The sequence below is a fragment of the Mandrillus leucophaeus genome, unplaced genomic scaffold, assembly GCF_000951045.1.
Source record: "Mandrillus leucophaeus isolate KB7577 unplaced genomic scaffold, Mleu.le_1.0 Scaffold18, whole genome shotgun sequence".
Classification (NCBI taxonomy): domain Eukaryota; kingdom Metazoa; phylum Chordata; class Mammalia; order Primates; family Cercopithecidae; genus Mandrillus; species Mandrillus leucophaeus.
In genome coordinates this window covers 8,494,042-8,507,585 of record NW_012101809.1, presented here as the reverse complement: position 1 = coordinate 8,507,585, position 13,544 = coordinate 8,494,042, and the positions used below count along the sequence as shown (strand labels likewise).

General features: G+C 40.4%; 1 protein-coding gene across 1 annotated transcript in view; it reads left to right on the top strand.

Moving 5' to 3' along the window:
* Window positions 1-13,544, top strand: part of SORCS1 (sortilin-related VPS10 domain containing receptor 1) — a 450,233-nt gene that overhangs the window by 222,802 nt on the left and 213,887 nt on the right. The window contains exon 4 of the mRNA XM_011977539.1: window positions 6,322-6,480. Coding sequence (XP_011832929.1) covers window positions 6,322-6,480 — 159 coding nt within the window. The remainder of the gene's footprint in view (window positions 1-6,321; window positions 6,481-13,544) is intronic.

The window sequence follows — 13,544 nt, the reverse complement described above, 5'->3', positions numbered from 1 at the left end:
GTTTTTAAACCCAGGCCCCCTGCTATTTCTTGTGATTGTACTGTACCCTTCTTCTCATGGTGTGAATAACCTTCACTAAGCACACTCCCTTCTTTTCTCTTTTGTGAGGAAAACTACACATTCATGGAGACATTGACTAGAGCCAAGTTTAGGATTAGGTTATGGCTCTTCCTGTGGAACACAAGTCAGTGGTGCATCAGCTCCGTGCTCAGCCCTGCAGATCAGCCCTCCATGGAAATATATGCATGGACAGATATTTCCTTATAGAAGTTCAGTGCCATTCACAGTGGTGGAAGCAGATTCTCACAGTAAAATAGTGTTTGTAAGTTTGGGTTTCTCTAAATTGTCTCAAAGGAGAAGACTGTTCAGTAGTCCCAAGAGAAATAAGAAGAGATGTCCTATACGTTTTCTTTTTTGAATCATCTTCCAAGGACTATAACTCACATGTTGTCATTCCTGGTAAACCTCACTCATCTCCTATGTACTCTATGGAATTGGGCAAGAGGTACTGAATGACTCCTCATTATTGTTACAAATAATCATTAATGGGTTGGGTCTCCTGGCAAGGCAATTAACACACATATAAAGGACTGAAATTACATACTCCTTAAAAAAATGTTTCTTCCCATCTTTGCATGGTGGCTAATGCCTATAATCTGAGTGTTTTGGGAGGCCGAGATGGGAGGATCCCTTAAGCCTAGGAGTTTGAGGCTGTGATCATACAACTGCACTCCAGCCTGGGCGACAGAGCAAGATCTTGTCTTAAAAAAATTGTTTTATGCTTGTTTTTTTCCCTTAAAAAATATCTAAGTCTGTGGATCCTCACTAGAAAACCAGTTTGAAAGCAAAAGGACAGAATAAACTCTTTAAAATACAATGCCATCGTTTCCCAGTCATTTCACTGAATCACTTTGCAGGTCACAAGTAGACGGTCTGTTGCCCAAATGTTCTGTTCATCTCTTAGTATTGAATGATGTGATTTTGTGCTAATAAACAAAGATAGTACATAGGTAAGCTTCACTAAGTTTGGAAGGGTGGGATTTAGGAAAATTGGTTTGGCATTTCCATCTTCTTACAGACTCATTTCTATCAGTGTGTGCTTGATTTGAGCTTTTTTCCTTTTAATCCCCTTCCTCGCCTTCCTTCATTGTTTGTATTTCTGTGATTTTCTTTCCGTGGATCATTCTGGGATCCTGTTCAACTTTCCCTAACACTGTCCTCCAAATAGTTGCCAATTGATAAGCACTTACTGCTCATTCCCTCAGCTCATCTGGGAAGGATAAGTGCTCAGCCCGCATAGAGAATAGGTAGCTTTTCCACCCTCATTGGTCAGCAGATGACTTACTTTCTCTGATTACATTTTGCTTAATTTGTTTTCAGTTTTGAGGTCAGAGGTTTGCAAATAGACTTCCATGCTGTTTATAGAGAGAAATATTTCTGTTTGAGTAAAGTGGGTAGCAGTAGATAACTGGAGTGCCTAATTGCTGCTGTTGCTGTTCTGCTTTGCTGTTGTCATTATCATTATGAAAAGCATTTATTATGCACCTGTGATATGGGCATCTGGAGCTGAATTAAGCTCTGAGTAAAGCAAGAGAGATATCCACACAGCAGCCCATTACCTCTGCTTGATTCCAGCCCATTTATGATAAGGAGTAGTCAAATGAGCAAACAAATAATGAACAACACACAAAATAAATACTTTTTCCATTAGGACCAAAGAAATGGTACGAAAAAGTATATGCCCAGAGGTACTGAAGAACTCTTTATTAACTCCATGCCACATAAACCAGTAAATGGTGAATTCCAAGAACAACATATCTAGGAAAAGAATTTGGAAAACTAGATAGTAGCAGCATTCCTCTGGGAAGAAGGTCCACAGTAGACGACAACTTGGAAGGATCAGAAAGCTGCCTGCCAACCTTTTGTAAAATTACTTCCTGTAGCCATATGTTGAATCTGGCGCAAGTCAAAGACAGTGAAAGTGCGTTTAATTTTTGATGGCACCGAGCTGTCAGAAGGACTAATACCAAAAAAAAAGAGAGAAGTGACGTATTTGAAATCTATAAATTGCATTTCATGTTCATTTGTCTGCTCTAGGAAAAGCAAATAAAGTTTCTTCCTCCTCCTGAAGTGGGTGATGAATGATTGCTTGGAGTTGGGTGGCAGGATCCTGTATTGCCATTATTGACCTTTTGTGGAAACAATTCATCTGCAGCTGCAGTCAGTGCAGCGTCGGCACACCCTGCAAGGCATAAGTAAACGGACTGTAATCACTCATGGGTGGATCTGAACAGAGAATAATTACTTTCCTGTTAAAGGCAGTCTCTTTCTCTTATCTTCACCCTCCTTGCCTCAAGTAGAACAGCGAGGATTTGCTCAATGGGAATGGAACTCCCAATGTGACAGGGGTCCCTGGCCTCCAGGCAGCAGAAGGCAGGAATGAAAAGGACTCATTCATTCATTAGTCCATTCCTTTATTCATTTACAGTGATATGTGGACCTACTATGGAACAAGCTTTGTTCCAGGCAAACAATGACCTCTCTTTTTTAGAGAGCTTACTTTAGGAATCTGCAAAGCTTGGATTCCTGCCTTTTAGAAGGGCCTCCTAAAATTCTGTTGTCCAGAACATACTCCAGAATACAGGGAAGTAAACACAACAAAACATGATTTGTTCAAAGTCACATGAAGAGTCAGAAGGGGATAAAGAGTCATTCTAAACTAGCAAAAATAGGGATTGTTAGGCATCTTTAAGAAATGTAATCTATTGTTTTTGAAGAGTATTTGCTAATTTGAACTTACTATTTTGAAAATATTTCCAAGTAGAAAATCTTGTGAGAAGATATGACTTATTCATTTATGAAAAATATCATCTATGTCTAAAGACTGGATCACATTTCTTATTTACAGTATTTGTTTCTCAAATATGTTAAGCCTTTTTTATTTAGATCTCATTAAATTTTTTACTTATTAGCTTATTTATATTTTATGACTGATAAAATGATAGGACAAACATCAATTCACTTGAAGCAAAATTATTAAAGAATTTGAATTTGAGACTAAATAAGGTTTTACTTATTCAATTAATAATTAGGTACATACTATGTTTCAGCCATTACAACAATCATAATTTAATTAATTTGAAGGTTGTGATTAATTGGAGTAGATTTTGCAGTCATGCATGTTAATGTGTGTGCATTTGTGTGTTTATGACTCAGTTACAAATGAATATTTGGGGGTCCGGGCACAGTGTCTTACACCTGTAATCCCATCACTTTGGGAGGCCGAGGTGGGTGGATCCCTTGAGGTCAGGAGTTCAAGACCAGCCTGGCCAACATGGCGAACCCCAACTCTACTAAAAATACAAAATTTAGCCAGGAGGCAGAGGGCAGAGGTGGAAGGGAGCCAAGATTGTGTCACTGCATTACAGCCTGGGTGACAGAGGGATACTCTGTCTCAAAAAATAAAAGAAAAAAAATTGGGTCATAATGTCAAACTTAAAAAAAAAAATCATCAATTCTCAATCAACAATAGGATATAGAGATGTGGATAAAGAAGTAGAAAGAAATACAAACAGAGGGTCATAATTTTTTTTCCTTTTGAATTCTACTAGAGGTCTTATGGAGTTGTGTCTGCAATAAGAAAAATAACTAATGAAAAATGGATCCAGATTGACCTGTTCATTTTGGGTAGAACTGAGCAGAAATTTGAGAGAGAAACCACTGGAATGTTTCTGTAGTACAGACATGCCTATAAAGCTCACTGGGAAATTTCTCACTATTTCCCATTATTTCCAAAATGTCAAATTCTCAAATGGAGAGTTTTAGCTGAGGGCTGCAGAGAGAAGGTGGGATTTTAGTCTGCCTATTTTCAATATCCAGAAAAAAAGCCAAGGATATGAGTCGCTTTATTTTTATAACATTAAGTTTCCATCTGTTGGGAAACATGTGCATTACTCTGCCACTCGCACCCAAGATTACCTGATGTAGGACGCCTTATGCAGTCTGATCATGTGGAGTATAAATGAGTATCAACAATATTTTAAAGTGATTGATAAAAATCAGCTTGCTTTGGGAATATTCTGTAGGCCTAGTTTATAATTGTGTTTAATTTTATTTTGATTAAGTATTCTGCCAGGAGAAGCAGGTGGGGAGATCTGTTCTCGTGGAAAAAGAGGAAAGCATATTCTGGCTAACAGGGAACTAGAAAATCAGAGTAGGGGAGGGAATCACTTTGCCTGAGACAGTAGATGTTCTATAAAATTGAGCCTCTTCATATTATCATGGCAATGACTTTTTGGCAGTAGTGCAAAAAGGTTGTTTTACATTATTGTTAATCGTGGTTAGAGACACAAAGCAATATGATCATTTGATGGCTTATTTGTTATTCAAAAAATGACAGCTTTTATGTGCCCATAAATATGAACTCATCTGGAAATATTCCTGTGAATTAGGAGCCATCTAAATATACTTGCTTAATGCATACACTAGATTTTAATGAAGTCATATGAGTTTGTACTTAGTAGATTACCTGATGGCTCCTTGTCAGCCATCTGATGAGGGAACGCTGTCTGCTTGGTGAACGTGAGACAGAGAAATCCATAACTTTGTCAGAATTTATGGTTGGTGAGCAGTGGCTTTCCTGGAACATGGTACAAGAGGCAATTAGTCTTCAATTTTGTGTGCACTTTTCATCTTGTCGGGAGTGTGGCTGACAGCAACAGCATTGCCTTCACCCCATTACATCCCTTTTCTCCTCTTCAAGAAGGGGATGTTGAAAGAACAGCAAGGAACCTTAAATTCGTACTGGATAACATAAACAGAGTTTGGGCAGAGTGTCTGACATGCGATCCTTTTGTGTCATTTACAGCGACAGGACACCACTTTCAAAGATGACACTAACTGTTCAGAGGCTTTAATATGATTGCCTCCAAATGCTTGAGAAAGCTTCATGTGTTTGCCTGGCACTCTGCTCTTTTACGATATGACTCTATTCCCCCCTCTCTCTCTCTTTCTTGGAAGTGCAGCATCCTCAGCTTGTAATCTTTAAACCCTGGGCTGCAGTGATTTCTCTTCATACAGCAACACATTAAGCACATATTTCATGCTTCCCTGAACCAAATTCAGAAAGTGCCAATTAATAAGTTGATGGGGAAGAGGTCAATGGGTAGCATTAAGGCCACCTGTCTGGAGACACTAGGTGCACACTTTGAGTGAGTGAAAGGAGACCCACAGAGAGTTGGGAATGAAGTAATTTATCACAGATTCCTGGAGGCATAAAACGAGAGGATTTAAGGTAGTTTTGAGGGCAGCTCCTCCGTCTTGCTGCTATTATGATTGATCCCATTCCTCTGGACAAAATTGGGCATCCCAGTGAGACAGTGTAAAACATCTGAAGCTGTGAATATTTACATATTTGTAGCTTCTTCTGTGGTGCAGGTTGTGAAGAGCAACCAACTTTTCTTGCAGAGAGTTTTAGAGACTCATGTGGACTTAGAAGTTGTGAAGCTTCCATCCATATCTCAGAGTGTTCTGGGCATCTTTCTATGTACTCATCTATTCGTTCATTCATTTGACAAATATTTGTCAGTGTACCATACATACCGGACCTTAGTCTAGCTTCTGGAAATACGTCTGTGAACTCTACAGACAGCTATCTCTGTTCTCACAGGGTTTATTTTTTAGTAGAGGATATGTAGACAAGAAACAAAATAAATAAGTAAATTATGTAGTAGGCTAGAAGTGATGAGGGTGGTGGGGTAAAATAGCCTTTGTTAAATTCCTAGAGAAAGCTTCAGAGCCTACACTTTGACTTAAGACTCAGAAAATCAGGCTAAGTTAGGATGACATAGGATATCATTGAAGTGGAATGAAAGGATTTGAGGCAGGGAAGAAAAACAATGGACTCCATCCTCTTTCTCTTCCACCTTTCCCACAACAGACTATAACCAGTCTTTTAGTCCCCCAAAATGGAAAGTACATAAGGCACAGTAGGAAGAAGGGAAGAAGGGTAAGTGTGCCAGGTTTAGGAAACAACCTTGGAAATAAAACAAGGAGTCCCCTAAAAGAGAAGAGTATACAGTTACCTATTTCATCCCTCATTCTTTCAGCTTCTCCTACTCCCTTCATTTCTTTGTAGAAATATTTTTGTAGCACTGATCCAAGATGGAAGAATAAGCCTGACAGAGTCAAGGTCCCTGTTTGGCCAAGCATTATTTACCTGCCCCTGTCCTTCCCTTGTCAAAATTTAGCTAATTTTCAAGTTTTGCAAATTTGTAAACTTAATTTTCTGTTTTTTCTTTCTCCAACAATTCTTTGCTGCAGATAATGTTACTCACAGACCCGGAGATTGAGAGCAGCTTACTGATCAGCTCAGATGAAGGCGCAACTTATCAAAAGTACCGGCTGAACTTCTACATTCAAAGCTTGCTTTTCCATCCCAAGCAAGAAGACTGGATTCTGGCATACAGTCAAGACCAAAAGGTGAGCATGCTTACCTTGTTTGAGACAGTGAAGCACGGTTCTCCGGGGAAAATAGTGCTAATTTAATTATCTCTTCATTTCACCTCAATGATCATTTTTGTTCTGAGCAGTAGCCTGACCTCTGTGCTAATGGGACAAGGGAAAGCAAGGAGAGTCTCAGGTTGCTTGTTTAAATCATGTAAATATCTGAAACCACTTAGCAAATAAAGATTAGGTGTACTAAGTAAGACGCGGTGGAGAAGCAGTTCTTAGCATAGATGCTTAAGACAGTCAGGAGTCTCTGACCCCCATTGAGTGGGAGACAGTGTCTTAGTGGATTGGTGATCATTTCTCTTGGCAAAGGACCCATGGCTTTTCTCAGACTCTTAAAGGGAAGCATAACCCTGAAAAGGTTAAGAACAGGAAGTAAGGTTTTGCTGAAACACTGAGAGAAATGGCCAGAGGAAAAATAATGATGTATGTAGGTAACCTTATGCAGAACCTAGTCATCTCAGAACTTCTCTTCACTTGGTGGTAAGGTTGAAGGAGAAGTCACTTCGTGAGAAAGGATTAAATGAGCTCATGATATTAGATGTGTGTATGTGTGCATACATCCCATAAAATGTCATCCTATAATATATATTATGTGTTCTATACGGCATATATACTATAACATACATATGGTCCCTGCCTTTAAGGAAACTTGTATTCTCGGGTAGAATAAAAGGCTAGCGATAGCTAATAAAATTAAATTAAAATGAAAAAGGAGTAGCATTTACACAGGCAAATGTGAGAGAAACTCTGGCCATAAAAGCCAGAGGGATAATTGGTGAAATACTAGAATACTCCTTGTGAAATGCATTATTCAGTGAAGTCATTCTGAGAATTCTCCTTAGAGGAATCATGAGTTAGAAATTACATATATTTAAAGAAATACTGGACTTAACTAAGTGAGGGGAATATTCTGGGGTTTTATTTGTCTGGGTTTACATAGATGTGTGGCATTTTTGAAGGTAGGAGCATGGTACAAGCAACTTCCCAAGGTCTCTACTGACAGGAGCATTTTAAAGGAAGCAAATTAAAATTCTTAAGATTGGAGTTTTATTCATACTGCCCCTACTGCCGAATAAAATGCACATTAAGCCTAAAAATAGAAAGAATTTACAATTCATTTTTTTTTTTTTTCCTCTTGAGCAGCCTGGCTACCCTTTCAGCAGAATGTACAATTTTGTTTCTGGAGTCAAGCCACAGTGCATTTCGTCCAGGATGGTGCAGTTAACAGAGGCAAAGCCTGACCAGCTCAGATAGAGTATTAGTCATTTAATCCACAGGGTTGTTATATTTTGTTCGACAGTTGGTTAATTTTTCCCCCCTGATGCCAGAGGCACAACGAGGGCCAGATTTACCTGCCTAAGTAAAAACTCTGCATCTTTGCAATTGTGCTGGAGGAGATGCCCAAATATGTAACTCTTTCGGTCCCAGCACTTCAAAGAGTGCCTCCCGTGGTCACTGTGGCAGAGAGGATGACACAAGACCAGTCAGGACGCCTGGGCTGTGACTTCAACCCAGCAACTTAACGGTCAACAGTATTTAGCGTTGGTTTCCTTTGCATTAAAATGTGTTTGTATAGATAATTATAATTGTAGGTACCCTTCCAAAGTGATTTAAAAAGAAACAAATATTAGATGCCACATCTCTTTTAAGTGCCATGCATGATACAGTGTTGATATAAAATAACAATATTCTGTCCATCTGGAGATAGATGATTAACACATATGAGTTGGTCAATAGTTTAAGAGAGGCCACAAAGGCAGTGCTGTCACTGAATGTTATATACAAGTGACTGGATGAATTACATTAAATTGGTAGCCCAAAGTTCAGGAGATGGAGCTCTGGTGATCTATCTACTCCAGAGGTCTTACAAAATGACTTCAGTTGGACTTTAATGGGTATGTTGGATTTCTGTTGTGATAGTAGGGGAGGCCAATTTTTTTACAAAAGGAATGTCACATACATGAAATTGTAAAAATCATGTGTACAAAATTGCAAAATTTTCTATTTGGCTGAAACTAAAATTTGTTACAGATAGTTATAATTTACACACACACACACACACACACACACACACACACTTTGGAACCTAATCTTTACTATTTTTCACTGTTTTGGCTGTTTGATTTTTAGGAAAACTAATTTTTGTTTCCTTACTTAGGAGCCTTCAGAAATTTGGGTCCAGAGAATGATATATTTAGAGCTATAGCTTTCAAGGGTTAATCGGTAGTAATTATCAGTATAAACTGTGGTAATATGAGGTCAAAAACAAGACCGGTTGGGATGATATTACAGCAGTCCTGGCCTCAGATGCTCAGGGAAAGAACCAAAAGGTATCCTTTGTGACCACAGACCCAATGAATCCTGTCACTTTAGAGTTGGATGCAGTCTTCATCTGTTTGTTGTTGCTGGGTTTTTTTCTGTATGAGGCTAAGAATCTAAATATCTAAGAAGTTAACCAATTTTCTCAAAGAGAAAAATCACTAATTAGCATCACATGTGGATATTCCACAATTGGGGTAAGGGGCTACCTGACATTTGATAGGGTTCTCATTCTTTTTTTTTTTGAGATGCAGTCTCACCCTGTCACCCAGGCTGGAGTGCAGTGGCGCAATCTGGGCTCACTGCAACCTCTGCCTCCAGGGTTCAGGCGATTCTCCTGCCTTAACCTCCCGAGTGGCTGGGATTACAGGTGTGTGCCACCACGCCTGGCTAATTTTTTGTATTTTTGGTAGAGACGGGGGTTTCATCGTGTTAGCCAGGATGGTCTCGATCGCCCGACCTTGTGATCTGCCTGCCTCGGCCTCCCAAAATGCTGGGATTACAGGCGTGAGCCACCACGCCTGACCAGGGTTCTCATTTTTGAAGGTGATATTTTGAGATGAACAGATGGGTAAAAGCCAGCCTTTCTACTGACTTCTCTGTTTCTTTAAGAAAGGATGAAGGATAAATCATACTGGAAAACACACATTGTGGATAGCCAGGTATACAAGCAGGAATCAGAGAAGACCTCCATATCTCAAGGCTTGAATCACAGAATAGGGAGTGGGGCATTCGCTGAAGGGAGAGAGCTGCAGCTGTTAGCTGATGGTATCGGCTGGAAGTCAAGTTGAGAGGGTCTGTGGCCACTCAGGTGGGTCAGTAATATGGAAATAAAAGCTGACAGTCACCCATGGGTCATGGAGCTTTTAGCACTGATGAGATGTGGCAGCAAGGAGGACCATGTGCTGGTGTTGGCTGGCCAGTGATTGCACTTGTCCAGGAAACAGGAACATTTATTCTTTCAAGTAAGTATTGCCCATCAGTTTTTCTGTGACAGCTGCTAATGTCCCTGCTGCAGATCTCCCAGCTAGGATCTTAGTCAGTATTCTCTCTGCTGGATGCTGTTTTACATCAAATTGTGGATAACAATCCCTTAGAAAATGCCTTAGTGGCCAGGCGCAGTGGTTTACGCCTGTAATCCCAGCACTTTGGGAGGCCGAGACGGGCAGATCACGAGGTCAGGAGATCGAGACCATCCTGACTAACACGGTGAAACCCCGTCTGTACTAAAAAAACTCAAAAAAAAAAAAAAAAAAAAATTAGCCGGGTGTGGTGGTGGGCGCCTGTAGTCCCAGCTACACGGGAGGCCGAGGCAGGAGAATGGCGCGAACCTGGGGGGCGGAGCTTGCAGTGAGCCGAGATCGCGCCACTGCACTCCTGGCTGGGCGACAGAGCGAGACTCCGTCTCAAAAAAAAAAAAAAGAAAGAAAGAAAATGCCTTATTGAGGTGGCAACTCCTATGAGCAGGGTCTTCCTCTTTTCTCTTTTTCTTTATTTGCCGGCTTCTTTGTTTATTTAAGGCATACTCTCTGTCTTTTGAACACATAGCCGCATTTATTTTTCCTTTATCTCCCTGACATTGCTTCTTCTCTCCTTCAGTGAATGCAACTTTTAAGCTCCTAAGGACAGTTTGGAGCTCCGGCCTGCAGGATAGACCCGAAATGAGCTGTGATACCCTGCTCTAACTATGTTTCATCTTGGGTGCCTGAATCCCAGTGGAGGCTTTTTGATGTGGACATTATAAGGGACTCAAAGAGTTTTGTTGAACAGACGTTCCTTTCTGGCCCAAGATAGAATTTTACTGCATATCAGTTCTATGGGAAGTCATATTAAGATTTAAAAAGGTGGTTTTAATCAGGGAAAAATATGTATGGCCAAATATCCTCAGAATTCACAAAACCAAGGTTTTTGATATTTTTTCTTTTCACTTAGAAAGAGAAATCTGTGTGTGATATTCAACATCTAGGTGGTTGTATTATTCAGGGTTCTCCAAAGAAACAGAAGCAATAAGGGGAGGGGAGAGAGAAAGAAAGAGGGAGAGAGAGAGAGATTGGGGTGGGGGGAGTGGGGAGGAGAGAGAGAGAGAGAGAGAGAGAGAGAGAGAGAGAGATTGATTGATTATGGAATTTACTCATGCAATTATGGAGGCGCCTAAGTCCCAAGATCTGCCTTCTGCAAGCTGGACAACCAAGAATGCCAGTGGTATAATTCAGTCCAAGTTGGAAGCCCTGAGAATTGGGTGGGGGTGGAACCAATGGTGTAAGTCCTGGTCCAAGTCCAAAGTCCTGAGAACCAGGAACTCTGATGTCTGAGGGCCAGGGGAGACAGATGGATATCCCAGCTCAAAAAGAAAAAGGGAATTCACCCTCCCTCTGCCTTTTCTATTCAACACCTCCAAGGGTTGGATGATGCTGGCCCACACTGGAGAGGGTGGATTTTCTCAGCCTACTGATTCAGACACTAATGTCTTCTAGAAAATCCCTTACAGATACACCCAGATAAGTTTTATCAGCTCTTTGGGCATCTCTTAGCCAAGTCAAGTTGACACATAAAATTAACCATCACCATAGTTGCCAAGAGGTAAATGCTATCTTGTCTGGGGATGTGGCTATCCAGGCACCACTAGAATGATGAAAGGAAAAGGTGTGGAGCCTTTTACCCATTGTAATTCTTAAATAAATAGTCTGGGTACATAGGAAACCCTGCCCTGAGACTTACCGAGTAAAGATATAGGAGCTGGACTTGGCCTCTGAAGGGCCTGTGTGAGGATGTGCCTTTGGAAAGCCCTGAAATTTTCAGAAAAAGGAACATTATAGATACAATTCTAGAGATTTGGTTTCAAATGGACAGGAGGCTACTTGGTGTATAAAATTCCACCCCTCACAGTTTTAAAACAATGAATCCTTGTGGAAAGTATGAAGAATTCTATGGCATTTATTATAGGAGCACCAAAATCTTGCTTTCTTTTATTAACTTATTTTTTATTTCTATAAAACAGTAGGCAAACCAAGCATTCTACCCATTTAAAAAAATTTCTTTGTATTTGGAAACTGAGCTGATAAGAGAAAGGAGATATAGTCCTTTACTTCATTGCTAGCTGACTTTCTTGCCTCAATACAGGAAACCACCCAAGGAAGGCTTAGCAGAAGGCTGAGTCTGCCAGATTACATCTTTATTTTAATTTGGCAATAAACTAGTGTACAAACTGTGCTATAAAACATTGCCTCCAACGGCATCTCTCAGTCTGTCTTAAACACCTCACTAAACATGATGTGTTGGGAAACATTTGAAAGGAGAGAAAACAAAGAGCAGATGTGACTGTAAGGAAATTGAAAAAAAAGAAAAAACAGGAGAGAAGTATAAGAATCTGTGTATACTTCAGCTTTGCTTTGCTGTCTATGCCGGGGCAAGGGCTCTTGGTGCCTCTGTTAGGATTTGCAATGGAGAAGTATTTGTAAAGTGGAGAGTGCCATGTTGTGAAACCAGCATGAACACGGTCAGGACTCTGGCTGCTGAGCGGCTGGAGAGCAGAGGTCCCTTGCTGTCCTTATCCAGACCTCTTCTTCAGGTAGCTCCAGAGAAGGGCTGCTGCCCCTGATCAAGAGCAGGAAGGGCTGTTCTTCTGTCCTGTGCAGTCCCCACCCTCGTGGACGTCCAAGATCACCTAGAGCATGAACGCAGTTCCTACACAAACAGGCAAGAAGTACAATTGAATAAAACAGGCTGGGTCCAGACTGTGGGAAGTTGGAGAGCAGGCGTTCATTTAGAAGGAGGGAGGGAGGCTATCAAGCTCTAGCCTGCTCTTCTTGCCATGTAGGAAGGTGGGTCCAATGTCACCAGATGTTCAGAATTCTTTCTTTTTTTGAGAGAAGTAATTCTGCTTTGTTTTCAATGTGAAATTTTCTTATTTTTATGTGTGTAACAATGACCTCAAAAATTTCAAAAGAAGCACTGCATAGGACGAATAAACCTCATCTGCTGCCCTGTGGTTGTCCTTTCTTCTTTCCCATTATCTTTGTTTTACTTTGTTCATGGCTCTCCCTTTTGATTTTATTTGAGAAGATGTTATTATTTTTTTTTTTTTGCAATTTTTAAAAAAAAGTACATTCAAATAAATGATTGGTTTTATCGAGGGAGAATAAAACCTTTAGGACAGTTTGGTGGGCCACCCTTTATTTTGTGGCAGTTCTAGAATATTTGTAAGTTTATATTGACTCGCTTATTTTGGAGCTCTGTGAGTCCACATTCCAAGTAAGAACATGTAAAAAACTTGCTTCATTCCTGATCTTCTTTAAATTCCAAAGGATCACAGTTTATGAAATAAACAGAAAATCCTAAGGCCTGTATGTTGGCCTTCCCTTCAACATTTTTTGATACATATGTGTCAGACACCAAAACATTCTTTTAAAGGTGGAAAATAGGCTTTGATAGGGAGATTCTGTTTACAAATAATGGAAAATCTATTTTTTTTTCTTTTTTTTGGGACATAGTCTTGCTGTCTTACCCAGGCTGGAGTGCAGTGATATGATCTTGGCTCACTGCAACCTCTACCTCCCGGGTTCCAGCGATTCTCCTGCCTCAACTTCCCGGGGAGAAGTTGAGGATTACAGGCACCTTCCACCATGCCTGGCTAATTTTTGTATTTTTTTAGTAGAGACGCGGTTTGACCATGTTGGCCAGGCTGGTCTTGAACTCCTGGCCTCAAGTGATCT